The following is a 17,088-nucleotide window of genomic DNA, read 5'->3' on the forward strand; positions in this document are numbered from 1 at the left end:
ACATATGCCGAGTCCTTCACTGAACAATTATAAGAAAGAAATCAATGCCCTTACACAGCATAATGCACTGTTCTCTTATATTTGGGATACATACGGTTGATATACAACATTAACAAGCTTCTTTGTCTACTAAACATCAGTGCCTACTGTGTTTTTTACTACAAGGTAAATTTTAATCCCATAGAAAAAATATGTTTTTTGATTTTTTAAATATTGTTCATAATTGACCAAATTCACTAGGTTTATCAATCAATTTTAAAGGTTTATGAACCTTTCTTTTGTAATTTTGGTATAATTACATAACTTTATCAGCTCTTCTTTCCAGCAATAACTATTCCAATAACACATTGCACCTATACGATGTGTGTTAAGTCTCTTATAGAACTTATTGTTCTCTAATTATGACTCTGACTATAGATTTCTTCTCTGTAAACTCCTACCCATAAGACATCAAATGTGCAAGAAATCCTCCAACAGCTAAACCTTTCATTACCAAGCATTGTTTCTAAATCCCATGCCCACTAAATAGCTCTTTCTGGAAGTGACCCCACGTTTCTGTAATGTCTCAAGGCCCCTCTGTTGAATGGGGACTTTTTGTCAAATGTGCAGTAAGCACAATATCTACAGTTTGTGTTGTGGATTCTTTGTTTCAGAGTTTGACTTGCGGTCTTTCCTGTGCTCCGAGAGTGAGCAGCTGATCTGGAAGAGTCAGGGGCTGCCGTCTGATGACCTCTCCATGGAGAATGCACTTGTCATACTTCAGGTTAGATATTCATTTGTCTCTAAAACCTGATTAATATGGCTTTCTCTGTTTAAATTCCCTTGAAGTATCTGATTTGTATTTTATTATCTGATTCATTTGATACATTTCTCTTTGGCAAGAACAGCTATTACTATTCATGTGGTAATTTCATCAATTACACATTTTTATCGCTTTGTGTCCCCAATTCTTTTCAGGGTTTTTTTGTGGATGAAGTTAGAACAGGAATAATGTTATTTTAAATCACAGTTTTGGTTTTGTCTTGTGTCTCAAATGTGCAGTTTTATTATGCATTCATTACAAAACAGCTACAGCAACTAGTCTCCATACTAACAGTCTTTTCAGAACGTTCTGCTCTTGTTTGCCATTCATCTGTCCTCCATTTGTCTATATTGAGTTTTATGTGTTGTTTTTATCATCCTGCCTTCAGATTAATGAACTCAAGCTACGGGTAAGAAGTTGTTCCACAATTCATCCTTATAGCCTATTTTTAGTTTAGTGAAGTTGTCTGTTTCCTTCATTGTTGGTGTGTTTGTCTCCTCGTTGGTTTGTGTTAATATGTGTATGTATACATCTTTATAAGAGTTAAATGTAAACTGACGGACTTGATACACGAGAAGATTGTGCAGTTTTTGAGCAAATGTGTCAAATTCACAAAACACACGCAGTGAATTATGCATCATTAACGCATGGACACGTTCTGGAGTGTTGTTTTTTTTCTTCAAGTTGCCCCTCGCTTGCTCCAGTCAGGAAGAAAGCTTTGTTTTCGATGGTGAAAAACTCTTAACATTTTTTAAGTCTGGCCTCTCAGTAAACTTGAAAAAGTTTCCCCTTGCTCCCTAGTTCATCATCTTTATGTGGACAAAGCAAGCGCAGAGTAAAGGTGCAGATAGCTTCTCTCCACAATAAGTCACAAAACAAGAGCAAACTGTACTCAGCAGGACAACTTCTTGGGCAAATAAAAAGGTTTGAGATGTTTTTCGAGAGATGATGTATAAGCAAGAGACCATGAAATAGAAAAGCACAGGATGAGAGCAGCTTGGTGGACTTCATTCCTCTGCCTGGTGCAGGAGTGATGTTGAGTCGACAAGCATTGCAGCAGAAAGACAGAACTGAACTACGCACACGCACACACACACACACACACACACACACACACACATGCACATGCACACTCCCTTTTTTTACCCCAGTAGCTGATTGATCCTCCTTTTAACTAACATTCTCTCAAAACACACTAAGTTGTAATAGTTTAACACTTCTTTATCATTGTTCTGTACTCAGAGTGTTGCATGCCCGTTCCTGATTGACCCGTCATCGAGAGCTACAGAGTGGCTACGCACACATCTCAGTCAGAACAGACTGGAGGTTATCAACCAACAGGTAAACACACACACACACACACACACACATATACACACACACTCTTACTGTATGCACACACGTGTCTTAAAGAAAACAAAATACAAGCCAGCAAGTTTTCTGTTACATTTTCATACCGATTCTTATACACATGCAGAATGTTAAATTTGTTTTGTTCACATGATTCACCGGATCAATGAGCTAACTTTTACATCCACAAGCCATTTCATTTTATACTTTTTGTTGACCTTTGAGTCCGAGTCTTATAAACCCCTGGTATACCTTTATCACCTAGTTTCCATCACTGCCTGACTGAGCATAAGATTAAGACACCTTCTGTCTCAACTCACAGTTCACTTATTGGGTGTTGGAGTGGAGGTGTTGCATCGATTCATGTTCAATTAAGTTTATTCTTTTGAATCCCTGTTATGTTATCGCCGTAAAAATAAAATGTTCTTTCCTTTTCATTGCGCTAATTTACTTTCCTGACAATGTTTGTTTTTCCTTTAGTGCTCTAATTGTTGCTGCTTCTTTTGGTCTATGGTGATTTGAGACTTTTGGGTGTTGCATAACTGACCTGAACATGACTGCCACAGAGCCAAGAGGCACACATGGTAGACTGAGCCAGTTGACCTTTAGTCTGTGCCCATGTTTAAAGAAAGAACAGTCAATCACTAAGGGCGCACTCACACTCGGCAAAGTTGTACCATACTGTGCTTAAGCATGATTGACCCCCCTCCCCATTCGCCTGCTGACCTGCACTCACACTGCTCCAGGACTAACCGGGCCTGAGCACGGTTACCACTTGTACATAGCGCTGTAATACAATACATGAATTGCTTTACATGATCATGAAGCGTGCGTTCACAAGACAGGCGGACTATAAAAAAAAAAAACAAGTCCGCGTCCGCACATCAGAGAACAACACAGAGAACATGACCGCTATTTTACTGACTTTGTGGCTTATTTTGAATCATTTTGGTCAGATACAGCCATAACACTCGGGGATTTCCTGATAATGAAGGCTTCCTGCGTTGTTTACCCGTGTGCTTGTGCTTGTGCATGAACTGTACCGTGCCGACACACCTCTGCACACCACCAACATATACTGCAAATGAAAGTTTTCTTCAAAGTGTGTGTTTGTGTGTCTCATCTCTTTAGGATAGTAACTTCATGACATCCCTGGAACTGGCAGTCAGATTTGGAAAAACACTTATCATCCAAGAGATGGATGGAGTTGAGCCAGTACTCTACCCACTGCTGAGAAAGGACCTCATAGCACAAGGTTTGCACATTAACATGCCATGTTTTTGGGAAGAAAAAAATGATAATTCTGCATCAGTACTCTTTGGAGTGCAATATTGAAGGTTCACCAACCACTGAATGACCACTGAATGCAAAACTACTACCCGCCTCTTGGAAAAACAACAACAAAAAACAAAGGAGTTGTTCATATGTTAATTGTGTTTATGAGGAGAGAGGGACCCTCATGGGTAAGTTGGGTCAGGGACTATACTCAAAGGGACTTACAGGAGAAAATGAATTCCCATATTTAATGAAACTGGCTCTTCATCTGTCTATTATTCAAATTGATGTGTGTGTTGTGTGTCACAAAAGTTACATTTATTTAGTGCAGATAAAACACCCATTTCAAGATCCTTTATAGGAAGAATGTGTGATGATTTGAGCACCAGCATGAAACCAAAACAAACTGCTGTTGGCCCCACCTCCGCTATTCTGAAGCCTCCGCTCTCCTCCAGAGGCACACCTCCGCTCCGTCCCATCCATGTAAACATGATGTAAACACGGCTACAAAAAGCAATACAGCTGGCTGGACTCACGCTCCTCACTCATGACTCAAACGGACATTTATATAGGATATACTTGATTTCTGCTGTATCAATGTATAAAATGTCGAAACTTTTTCCTTTAAAGAAGTGATTTGAATCAAGTATGGTCTAACCTTTCTTTTTCAAAGTCCTCAGAAATCTGTGGGCCACTGAAGAATTCAAACAGCTGAATTTCTTTGTAATTGTTCTTTACTGTATAAAAACACCTGCCCTAGTGATGTAAACTATAATTTCTTATATATTGGGCATAGTTATTTACATCATGTCAACACGTGTAAACAGAGGTGAAAAACCAACCTGTGAACAGGGATGATTCATAAGTGTATGAATCATCCAGGGAGAGATGGTTTGTCAATTTGAAGCTGACTTGGAAAAGATGGAGGCAGACAAAGTGTGAGAAAGGGCAAGTTATCCACTTAAAAGTGCTCTGGAACAGGATGGGAAAAGAAGAGAAACACAGGCATGCCAGCGCTGCATTGCAGACAACTAGAAAATAGAGAGTTGGGGAGTAAGTAAACGAATGAAGATATGATGGAATACAAATATAAAAGCCTGTTTCATAAAGTGCATGTTCTTTTTTTTTGTTAAAAACTGCTTTTCTCTCACACATAGGTCCTAGATATGTGGTTCAAATAGGAGACAAGGTCATTGATTATAACGAGGACTTCCGTCTCTTCATGGCAACACGGAATCCCACCCCCTTTATCCCCCCGGATGCTGTTTCTGTGGTTACGGAGGTCAACTTCACAACCACCAGGGCAGGCTTGCGAGGACAGGTAACCTGCAAACTTACCGTAGTCTAAAATCCATGTGATACAAGTGTTTTTATCGTTGAATTATGCAGCGTACATTGAGTATAGACTCCGATTCTGCAGTCATTTTGCATGTTTCCTCTCATTTGATTTGTTTGTATGTGTTTCGTCAGCTGCTAGCATTGACCATCCAGCAGGAGAAGCCAGAATTGGAGACTGAAAAAACAAGACTACTACAACAAGAGGAGGACAAGAAGATCCAGCTGGCTCAGCTAGAAGAATCACTCTTAGAGGTAATGCAAAGCATACACTGTGAAAATCAAGTAGAGTCCAATTCTACTTTTGTGTACAGTACTTGTTTTTTTAACTCTTTACATTCATAAGTACTTTGAGAGCTTGTCGCTTAGGCAATAATGTATGTATATATGTATACATATATGTATTAGTTCTTCCAGGTAAAATTGACACGACCTAGTATGAAAGCAAAATTACTTTAACGATCAAAATTCTACTTACAAAATAAAACTCAACTTCATTATTTTTTGTTGCAAAGAAGTCTAAGAGAATTTTTTTACCACACACATACGCAAGCTTGCACACACACACACACACACACACACACACACACACACACACACACACACACACACACACACACACACACACACACACACACACACACACAGATAAATGGTACCAAGAGCAGGATGTCAGTGCTTCTGTGGTACTAGACATGTCATTATTTCAGAATTGTAGGAGCATATTTGACTTGACATTTCCATGCTCCAATGCATTCTCATCTATTTTTATGTGAATTTATTTGAATAAATTTGATCACTTTGTTTCAGAGAATAGATTCTGCAGGATGAAGTGGGGCAAACCTTGGTACTCAATCAAAGCTTTGGAAGGCTCCACCCACCTCCACCCCACCCACACACACACACACACACACACCAAGCTGTCATAAAATGAAATCTCTTGTACAGGTTTAGAGAACACATATTTCAGCCAATTGACAGCTACGTGACAGTATAATCTATCTAATCTAATCTATTTTAAACCCCATAGGTAAAAAAAGGACTTCTCTCCTTCCATCTTCATCAATTTCTTTCTGTATGAATCTTGTATTTATCTTTTTTTGTGTTCCTCTCTTTTTATCTATCTGTCTTTCTCCTGTGACAGACCCTGGCCACAGCTCAGGGAAATATTCTGGAGAACAGGGAGCTGATAGACAGTCTGAACCAGACCAAGACCAGCAGTGCCCTGATCCAGGAGTCACTACTGGAATCACACAGGCTGCAGGCATCCCTGGACCAGGTACCTGACCCCCAGCACAAAAAAACTGTATTCCATAGTATGTATAATACAGTTAAGTCTGTCTGGTAGAGGACATTTTCACAAGTAACCACACTAGATATGTGTCCTGTCCTTTAAATGTATGGTCTCTTTTAAAATTCCACTTTTTTTCCAGTTTTTCTTTATCATGCCACTCACTGCACAGAATACAATACACTTCAAATTGTACTGATGCATCAGCAATAAGCTCTTTTAGGTGCATTACATAATGTTCCTCAAGGGTGCAGTGTTCTACCAGAACAGAATTTCTACTTTTTTGATTTTTATTTATCCATCTCTTCACTGTTTCTGCCTTTATAAATGCAGAATCCTGTTTGTTACTCTTATTTCCTGTCTTTACACATTAAGCTGTCCATCCCCATTTCTCCTTCTCATGCCTTATATCTTGATTGAAATAAACATTTTCTTTTCCACTTTTTTACATGTGTTCCCACATAAATCCCCTTTTCCCTGCCACCCATGCACCTGTTGTATTCTTCTGCTGCCTCTTGGTTTATTTGACTTCCCCTGTTTCTTCTTCCTTTTTTCTCACCTTCTCCTTGTTTTTATTTTAGGAGCGGGATGCCTACCTGCCTCTTGCAGAGAGTGCCAGCAAGATGTATTTTGTCATCACAGACTTGTCAAGGATCAACAACATGTACCGCTTCAGTCTTGCGTCTTTTCTGCGCCTCTTCCAAAGAGCTCTTCAGTCTAAGAAGGTGAGTGTCACACAACTATTGTTATACTTCCATTTTCTTGCAGCACCTTATGCCCTTGGTCCAAAATGTCAATACAAAACCTTGATGAAAGTACATTTTATCACACATTGTGATAGGCTTGGCATAAAGCACAACACTTCTTGACCTCGCACATCTTCACATCTCAGAGAGAAAGATGCTCTGGTTTTTGTGTTTGAACTGTGACTGCCAATTCTTCTTTTCTTACATTTTTGAGGAAAGAGTGTAAAAGAAATCAAAGCCGTTTTCTTATGATCTCTGTCTATAATGCATTTAAAGAAATACCCTGTTGCAGTTCATGAGCCTGTGGGTTCATGAGCCTGTGAGCCAAACAGCACAGCTTCATGGAAGATGGTCTTTTTGATTCTTATTACTTTTTCATTAGTCCAATCGTGAGCTTGCATTTTATTTATAAGTCAAGTCCACTTGAGATCACAAATCTCAGGATCTGGATCGGATCGTTTTTGAACAGGAAAAAGAAACAATTACAAGAATACACAAATAACAAAAAAGAAAGCAACAAAATCAAACCTGATAGAAACTGCCCATTCAGGACCACAGGACTTAAGTGCTAACATAAAAATACATTTTGAGGTGGGACTTCAAAGAGTCAAAAGAGGTGGTAGACCTGATGGAAGGAGGAACGCTGTTCCACAGTTTAGAGGCTTTGCCTGCAAAAGCACCATCACCTTTGAGATTGAGCTGTGAGCGAGGGAACTAGCTAAACCTGAATCCCTTTTTATTGAGTGTGTGTTTTAAAAATCTGAGTACAACAAGCTTTAATATGACAGCTGCATTATTTCAATAACAGTATTTATTTCCCACCATTAGGGATTTCAACTTTTCAATCTTTTTGAGAATAACAAGTTTGCTGTCATCCCCAGAAATCTTTTTTTTTTTTGTAATGTTTTACGTTTTTTTGTTGAACACATCACACACACACCGTTCATTTATTGGATGTGTGTTGTCTCTTCACTGGCTGCATCTGTGGGGCGTTCTTAGCCTGTCAGACAAAACAAACGTGTGTTTAGGAACTATATCTTCTACCAATCACAGCACTTTGTCACCAAGTTTCTTTTTGCCAAGTTTACAGCTACAGCAGGAGGTTGCTAATGCATGGTTACTAATGTTGAGTTTCTGATTGATGGTATACCCAACCACCAGCTGATACCTTCATGATAAATACAGACAGGGGGAGAGGAAACAGAGAAGAGTCGAAGCAGCATTTTAAACAGAGTTACCATACACAGTCACATACCAGCGCTTTACGACCCTCTACGTGTGAAAGTCCGTAAAAACCTTTGTTAAAATATTTTTTAAATGGCTGAGTTTTCTTTCTATTTGTACCGCGGATCTCCATGGCGCATACGCAGTGGGCATTATTGATTTATTTTCTTAGTATCTGAGAGATATAAACATACAATCATATAGGTTTTAAAGAAAATAATGTTCTTGGTGTCAGTTACAGAAGTAGTAGTTTTTGTTTCAGTGGATAAAACATGGAGGCACTACATTTGATTACATCTGATTTGTTTTTGTGCAGTTATATTTATTCAATTTTTTTTATTATGATGATTTCATGCAAATTTATTTCAGTTGGGTGATTCATTTCAGCTCACTTTTGCTTCCTTCAGTGAGTTTTATTCAGTCTGACCCAGCAGAGTGTGTGTCACACCGCTGGTCTCCATCTGAGCCCTAAATCTGTCGGATAACCAAAGCACAAATGCACACACACACACACACATACACACACACACACACACACACACACACACACACAGACATTGGGTTTAAAGATTGAGCACTAATTCCTCAAATCCTGTGTGGGTTGTTAGAGCCAGTGCTGTCATCCAAGTATGTCACCAGGCAGCAGCTGGTCACCACTGTTCTGTGTATATGTGCGTGTTTGTGTGTAAGTAGGCATGCGGACATGGTCAGCTTATGTGGTCAGAATACTGCATGAATTCATTGACTCTTTCTACCTTTGTATCTTTTTTTATGTATTTAATGAACAAATTGAATTTGCCAGCAGGCTACAGATGTTTCCACAGATCTGGAAGAGAATTTGATTTAACTCTCAGTTCTCACATTACAAACTGAACATTCTTTGCTCTTCCACATTCACAATAACAGATGCAAACAACATCTAGTGAAGTAGAAACTTTCAATCAATAAACAAAGATACAGTACATGCTTTCACTAAACCTTGAACAGATATTCAAACAGGAGAAACAGAAGGATGGACATGCTGAACTTTGGGCTAAAAGGTGGGCGATAATCGATATGACCTGAGATTCATTTCAGTGTTTTTATTTGTTTAGCTTTTTTATGGTAATGGTATTATATCGCAGTATTACAGTATTAAAGGTATTGTATATATGAATGCATATTCATGCACTAGGACCACATTCTCCCCCTCAAAACAAGTTTATGTTATGATACTCAACTCATTTCTGTGTGGTTTAAAGTTTTGTCTCTCTCCTGCAGAAATATGTTGCTGCTTAAAACACATTTCCTGATATGAATCTTTCAAAATAAAAGCGTTCCTACAACATTATAAAAAGGGACTGTGTTTAACGTCCAACAAACTGAGCTGCTTTAGCGGAACTACAATTAGTGATTTTCAATAACACTGTAGGGTTAGAGCTTTAGTATTTACAGCCTTTGACCACGAATCACGGCCACAGATCCTTTTATTCAATCATCTTGGACGAAACCAGTGGTTCTCTAACTTCTTCTGTCATTTGGAGGAGGAAAACAACTGAGAGTGAATAACTGAGCCTTCAGGGCTTCCTGTATCATAAAAAACTCCTCTTTTTAAAGCTTCACTTGTGACTGTTATCAAGACACAGCGAAACCAAGGGAAAGCAGATTAACATCAGTGTCGGTGAGCAGCTGCATGAAATGAAAAAAAAAATGTAGCATTTGAAATTTTGGATAACTGCATTGAAAGAAACTTAACAGTGGACATCTTGCTTTTTATTTCTCTGTCTCTATGGTCACCTGCAACATGTATGCAAGAGGTCCAGAATGAGGGAGATCATTCACCTACTAGTTAATATGTCTTAAATGCAGATTATGTGGGCAGAAAAATATACCTGGGTCGCCGTAAATACACCTGGGCGGTTTGGCTAGGTGGCGAACAATGTGTACCCTCAGGCCACACGCTTCCCCCGGGAATGTGCGCCCCACACTTTGAGAAGTACTGGACTAAAAACAAGCAAGACATTAGTTAAAGCACATGTTATAGACGGGATCAAATCCGTGCTTTGCTGTTCTTTTTGATATCCTTTATTAATCCCTGAGCGAAATTCTCAAGTGACTCTGAGTCAAACCATTCCAGCACTTAGTCATAGCCCAGGACAGACAGAAAGAGACACGCTGTGGGGCGAGCACACCCACTTAATGTTGCTGTTATTAACTGAAAATCGGAGAGGGGATTATACAAGTTTACCTGATTGCTCTGCTACTATTCACTCTCATTGTAAACAACCTCTCTGACATGAGAAGGAGGCGGAGCCCTATGGTATGTAAGCGTGTAAGACCATCGGCTCTGCTCTGAGTGTCAGAGTGAAACATCTAGAAGACCGGCTAACTCAATCTGAACGATCGCCTGCCTGTCACACATTCCTCTGTTATGCTACTTTTATTGAGCTGCCAAAGGGGCCTGTAGGTTGAGTAATTGGTGTTACCTGGTGTGTGCACTACAACCCAACATGTGTATTTAAACCAGCGATGACGGTATCCAAGTCGTGGCAGAACGTAAAGCTTGTTTACCGCCTACCCCTAATAGGGGCAGAAAGAGATTATTTCATTTCCACCATTTTTTAAGTTCCCTTGCATTTTCTTTATGTGCCTGATTCTTGTGCGGTAATTCATCTACTGCTATTGAATTTTCTTCCTCTTCCATCTCACTGAAATTGCTTTCAAAAAGAGGTTTTATTTTGTCCTCAATTTATACCTTCTAACAGTTTAATAGCTTTCTTACCCCAGACTGAAATACAAGTGCAACACCAACTCTTACCAATTGGTATTTCAAGTCGTTGGAAAATTGCACATCAGTGATAAAACAAAAGAAGTGTGTGTTAGAAATGAAGAACAATGCAGTTTAAATGTGTTTCTTTTTTTTGCCAAGTGGCTTTTCTCGATCCTCAAACATTAACCTGATGTGACAGAAAGAGAAAACTCTTAAAATGTGATATGTGATATGATCTATATATTGATATGATCTATGTATTGATATGTGTATCTATGTATGTGTGTCTATCTTAGGAAGCAGACAACACTGAAGCCAGGATTGCTGCTTTGGAGGCCAGCTTGAAGAATATGGTGTATGAGTATGTCTGCCGCTCACTTTTCAAGGTAATTCACCATCCTAAACACAGATAGAGGGCAAGTGTGTTACTTTAAAGGTGCACTATGTAGATTTGGTAGTGACATTTGAAAGTTGGAGAAGTGAAACAATTCCATGCTGTATTTTCTGAACTGAATACACAAAATGTATTCAAAGGAAAAAAATGGGTCCCTTGAACCCTGTTTGGAGCTAAAAAGCTACCAGGAGAGTTACGGTTTGACTGATGCGGGCCCACTACCATAACTTCTCGCGTAGCATTTTATCTTCGTTTAAACATCGTCTAAACATCGTTTGTGTTTAGAGTTATGAACATATACCACATAATTTGTTCATTTCTCCAACTTTCACATTTATCTACCAAAATTACATAAAAAAAACTTGAAACAAGGTTGGTTTGTCTATGGCCGACACTCTGAATACATTATTTTGCAATACAACGTTGAAGTACTTTATAGTGGTAGTTTTATTGATCATTTAGACCTAATCCACAATCAGATAAACACATACATTTACACACTTATATAATCAGACCTCTGCAACTGACACAGTAATGAAGTGTCAAATATTGACCTACAGGGCAATGATTGCATCGATCAGGCAGCGAATGGGAAATGTAATTTCTTTGTCTTGTGCGTGTGTGTGCGTGTGTGCGTGAGTGTGTATGTGTGTGTGTGTGCGTGCGTGTGTGTAAATGTTTCTAGCATTTTCAGTCTCACTAGCAGAAAATTGCCCACCAGTCTATAGACTTTAAACGAACACGACATACAAACACACATGAACACCCACAAAATAAAGTTATATTAAGCTGCAGTAGACTTATTTAACAGAAAGGAAATATCAGCCTACATTATCAGTGTTTCTGTAAACACCCACATCTGTGACATGAAGTAGATAACTTCAGGAGGGAAGGACAGTGAGCAATAGAGGACAGAAATGTGGATAAGCATAGCTTCTTAAAGAAGAGGTTTATTAAAAAAAAAAAAATACAAGTAACTAGGCTAGACACATCAGAGCTGGGATAAATAATCTCTGCCAAATATTGATTGTTGAACCTTTAATGAGCAAAGATTGTTTTTTATTTTCTTAAGTGTTAACTTTTCCGCAAAAGGTTTAACTTTACTTTGGCAATATGGAGTGACAGTGACTTTTTGTTACTTATCTGAGTCTTGCGCCTCAGCAGAATTTCCTGTTTTTAGAAACATCTGTCAAAATCCATAGAGAAAATGCAACAATAGCACTAAAAGTGTGTCTTCTTGACACTTAGGTGTACACTGGAGGGTTGTACACTGAGGAGATTACATTTTTCAGGGTATGAAAGTAGTTGCCTATCATAGGATGAAAACAACAGGATTGTGTATCTGGGTGAGCTCCCATTCTGTACATTGATGTCTATGTGCTAACACCTGTTAGGTCTTTGTGTATACCCATGTGTTGGGTGTCAGCTGCAAGCATTACGGGATGTTTAATGTGTGTGTAAGAGAGTGTGTGTGCATATCCTGGTACCTTTATTTGTTTAAATTGGGATGTTCAAGTGTGACAGAGTCCTGGGCCTTTATTCACCAACATCCTGAGAATCCTCTCAGAGAGCTCGTAGTCGTAGCTGTGAAGTGATTTTTTTGAACATTTTTAGAGCAACTCTGAGCAATGAAGGGACAGAAACTTGTATCTTAGTGATCATTTAGACCTAGTGAGCCGTGGCTAACCCATGTTGCTAGCTATGACACATTATTTTAAAAGCTGTGATTGGCTGATCCAAAAAATTGAGAAAGAAAAGGACTCTCTAATGCCTAGGTCAGACCAACCTCCGGTTTTCAAAAAATACAGTCAATGCAGAAGTGCAAAATCCTGCAGGTGGGCGCGATGTAACGCTTCGTGATTAGTCTTAAAACCCGCCTCAGCTTCGGCTCTAAGTCCATGAGGGTAGCCAATGTGAAATGAAGCCAATGCAGAAGTACAAAATCCTGCTGTTAGTCGACACACAACACAGACAAAAAGCTGTTTTTACAGCAGAAATAAACATGTTTACAGCCTAGTACAAAAAAAGGAAATAGGTCTGATTAGTTACTGTCATCCCTGGCACACACTGTACAGGGGTGAGTTTATTTTTTTAATTGCACAATTTAGATTTTATGAATGATACGTGTTAGCCATAGTTAGGCTCTTAGCTGACATGATTGATAGGAGCCTCAGCTCCAGCTCTCAGCCTGTCGTTAGGTTGACTGAAAGTTAGGCTGAGACGTAATTTCCAGCATGGCGGCAGCTGACGATGAGCCTCTGGAGCCCCCTGCCGTAACAGATGGCTGACATCACTCAGGCTTCGTCTATTAATATTTACAGTGTATGGTTCCGTCGCATTAGTACTGTTGACCAATGAGAGCACGAAGAGCAATGGACACAGTTATGAGCGAAAACAAAGAAAATGGCGAAGTAAGAGACGAATGATGAAGTTGACGCTACAAGATGGAACTTTTGAGACAGAGAAACATTTGAAATTTAAATGTATTTGTTTACAGTCTTTCCGGTTGCCGTCCAGCCCTCTTGCATCCAACGTCATCACGTCAGCCGTGATGATTATTCGATTCCAATCATGGAATCCTGTCAAAAATTATTTAATTATGAACACTATGAAAATGAAATCTCTGTATAAATTGTAAACCTTACTTTAAAAGTACAAATATATAGCCTCCAAAATGTTTGAAAACACATTCCTACTTGTGCAGTTTCCTTCATATGATGATTGTTAGAAGCAGCATGTCAGTGGCCTTTAATTAGTGATTGGATACACCTGTGGAGTAAAACACATTCAGAGGGACTCACCACGCATGTCTCACTTTGCACTGAAAAAAGTCCAAGATGGATTGGAATGTTTTGACCTTAAGAGCTCTCTTAAGGGATAAGATGCTTTGTGAAGAACTTTTATCTTTACAAGGGTCCAAAGTTTAAGAGGAATTCTTGGAAAATGTCATGAGTCTAGTTATTTTCGTAGAATTATGCCAGTAGGATCAACAGAAATCTTTGTGAATATGGCCCCAGAATGTTGTTTCGGCTTAGGTTCATAGATTCAGCATGACAACAGTTCACACAAACATTTGCATGTTCAGGCAGAATATCCTTTTTGCTCTCTGTTTGCTTCATTTCATACATTTACGCATACATTCAATAAACACAGACGCATACACTCAAAGAAATAAACGTAAACAAAACAGAAAAAAAATAACATTGAGCCATTTTTGCTAATATCAGTAAAATATTGCTCGACTGTCTTGGTTCAACTTTGTCCACTGGCTCCTCAGTAAAAAGGAGATGAACTTGAATGCTCGAGGGAAATCATTCACACATCAGATCAAATCAAATCAAGAGACAACATACTAAGAGTGTTGTTGTCTTAACGCAGCTCAAACTGGTTCTTAGCAAATGGTAAACAAACAAATCCTAATATTGGGTTACAGACGGAGAGATGTGAAGGTTTTTCAGGATATGGAATTTGTTTAAGAGACAAAAGTCAGTTTATTTTGTTTGTTAGTTTAAATTAGGGCATCACCATTAACCTATTAATCACGATGAGATTAAGGTCCAACATATGAAAGAAACCGTTTTGAATAGGTAAACAATCCAATTTCAACCATGTGATTAAAAATGCAGTTAATCATGATTAACTATTTAATCTCCATGTTTAATCTGGATTTTCCTGCATTCAAAACCTGGTGGATGCCACCTCATTTCATATCGCCACCACCCATCATCAAAGTCTGTCGGGTGTTTTCAAAGTACAGCAGTAATAACACCTGGTGAATTAGTTATTTCTAGATGCAATTACTGCTGTATGCTGATATGGTGGCAGCACAATATCATTATCAATCCAGTGGACCAGGAAACATGCTGCCAAACAACAAAGAGGAAGACAAATGAAAGGAGAGGAAGTTTTAAAAAAGTTTACAGCTAGAGTGCCTTTTCTTAACTGCGCTCAGCCGTGTTTGTACGTTCATATTGATTCACAGTAGTGTAATATTCTTGTCCCGGTCTGTGAATTCACATTGCGTTTCGGCGTAGCGTGAGCTCCACACACACACACACACACACACACACACACACACACACACACACACACACACACACACACACACACACACACACACACACACACACAAACAGTCAGAAAAGAGCTTCTGTCTTCTTCAAATAAAAGGCCTTTTTATTTAGCACTATGTTTCGTCACGTCTCTACTACAGCGTTGTGGCGTGTGATTAAAAAGCTTCAGCATGCCAATGAATTGTACAGGTATCATAGAAGGAAAAAAAAAAACGTTGCTATTATACGGATAAAAACCATAGGATAAAAACAAGTTAAAAAACTCATTATTGTCGCAAACTACATTCACACTAAAGCATTGGAGTCAGCTTGACATGTTAAAAACTGTTTTCCCGACCTGGGGATGGTTTGTCTGTCGTGAGACTTTTGGTAAAGTTTCTAACTGCAGTAAAAAGAATATAGAAAGTGAATTGTGTTCAAATCTAGCTAATTTCTAATTCTGTAAATTGAGAATACAGCTCAGGTGAAGAAGTAAACTTCTCTCCGTGTCTATCATGTTCGCCACTAGACTCCATGTGAATGATAACACTTTAAATCTCCCAGAATGTGAAATTTGACAGGAAGTAGCCTGTCGCATATTTATTATTTACAAGAAATATTTTCCATTTCCCAAATAAAAGGAAAATAAATAAACTTTTTTTATGTGCAAAATTGGTGCCCAAAATCATCATCGTTGCTTTAATCATGGAAATTAACACAAAAACGTTTGTTGTAATAATTTACATTTTGAACAGGGCTCATTCATTTGAATAATAAATTAGATTTTAATGTGAGATTTGTAATTTGTTCAACTACACAATTATTAGAATTCCTAATCTAGCTTGTAAAAGTGTTGGAACTGTATGCACGGTACATACCCATATGTACATTGTAGGAAAGGTACCACCAATGGGATTAATACACATTTGTGTATTTTTGCTTTCAATATCTTCCTTTTTTTTTTAACCATTTCCTCAGTGTTTCTTTTTTTCTTATTACCATATTGTCTGTATTGACTAGGGTCATTTTCTTTCTGTTTCTCTCTCCGGGTGGGAGTGGGATAAACATCTTGATTATGGATTTCTGTTATCTCTCTTAAACTTTACCGGCACATGAGGAAGAGAGAGAGAGAGAGACATGTATAAACAGACACTGTATAGGACTGATAAAACAATCAGTGTAGTTCTCAAAGTATCTTTTGTCACTGTGTAGCAAGCCTTTACAAGCCCTTTAGCATGGCATACTGAGCTGTATATCATGTATTGAGAATATGACTTTTTAGGTCCTCCGAACAGTTGCTTACATTTTGTGTACCACCGTGACTTTGTAGTTTCAAGCAAGGGAATGTGAGATATTCCATGTCAAAATACCTCCCTCGTTATCTTTGTTTCAGGCTGACCAGTTGATGTTTGCTGTGCACTTTGTGAAAGGCATGTACCCTGAACTCCTTCAGGAAGGTGTAAGTACCTTTTTAGATTTACAGTCTTTCCAATTTTAAAATTAAAACAGAAATACATCTTTGGACATGTCAAATAGTGATGGCACTTTTTGCTGTAGGAATGGGATGTCTTCACTGGATCCATTGTTGGAGAAATGTTCAAGAAAGAGGTAATAGCAGCTTTTGTCTAAAAAGAGAGAGCACTCATTTATCTCCGTCTTTGCCTCACGCTTCTACTTTCTCTGCAGGAGTTCCCTTCTTGGATTAACCCGGAGAGACAAGGAGCAATGGCCATTTTAAAAGTAAGTGATATGCATACTGACCACACAAGCATATAAACTCAAATAAAAACCATTAAAAGGCAGATTACTGCTTGGTTATTTAAGCAATTAATTATTTTGACCCTAACCCAAACCCAAAGTATAGTTTCTC

At 38.6% G+C, this 17,088-nt stretch overlaps 1 protein-coding gene across 1 annotated transcript in view; it reads left to right on the forward strand.

The window, feature by feature from the left end:
* The window catches only part of dync2h1 (dynein cytoplasmic 2 heavy chain 1), a 129,733-nt gene that overhangs the window by 50,042 nt on the left and 62,603 nt on the right, over positions 1 to 17,088 (forward strand). Inside the window, exons 68-79 of the mRNA XM_029280376.2 lie at positions 654 to 763; positions 1,191 to 1,211; positions 2,045 to 2,143; positions 3,284 to 3,407; positions 4,585 to 4,748; positions 4,898 to 5,017; positions 5,907 to 6,041; positions 6,635 to 6,778; positions 11,069 to 11,158; positions 16,612 to 16,677; positions 16,776 to 16,826; positions 16,905 to 16,958. Of these exons, the coding sequence (XP_029136209.2) occupies positions 654 to 763; positions 1,191 to 1,211; positions 2,045 to 2,143; positions 3,284 to 3,407; positions 4,585 to 4,748; positions 4,898 to 5,017; positions 5,907 to 6,041; positions 6,635 to 6,778; positions 11,069 to 11,158; positions 16,612 to 16,677; positions 16,776 to 16,826; positions 16,905 to 16,958 (1,178 nt within the window). The remainder of the gene's footprint in view (positions 1 to 653; positions 764 to 1,190; positions 1,212 to 2,044; positions 2,144 to 3,283; positions 3,408 to 4,584; positions 4,749 to 4,897; positions 5,018 to 5,906; positions 6,042 to 6,634; positions 6,779 to 11,068; positions 11,159 to 16,611; positions 16,678 to 16,775; positions 16,827 to 16,904; positions 16,959 to 17,088) is intronic.

The sequence above is a fragment of the Labrus bergylta genome, chromosome 11, assembly GCF_963930695.1.
Source record: "Labrus bergylta chromosome 11, fLabBer1.1, whole genome shotgun sequence".
NCBI classification, from domain to species: Eukaryota; Metazoa; Chordata; class Actinopteri; order Labriformes; family Labridae; genus Labrus; species Labrus bergylta.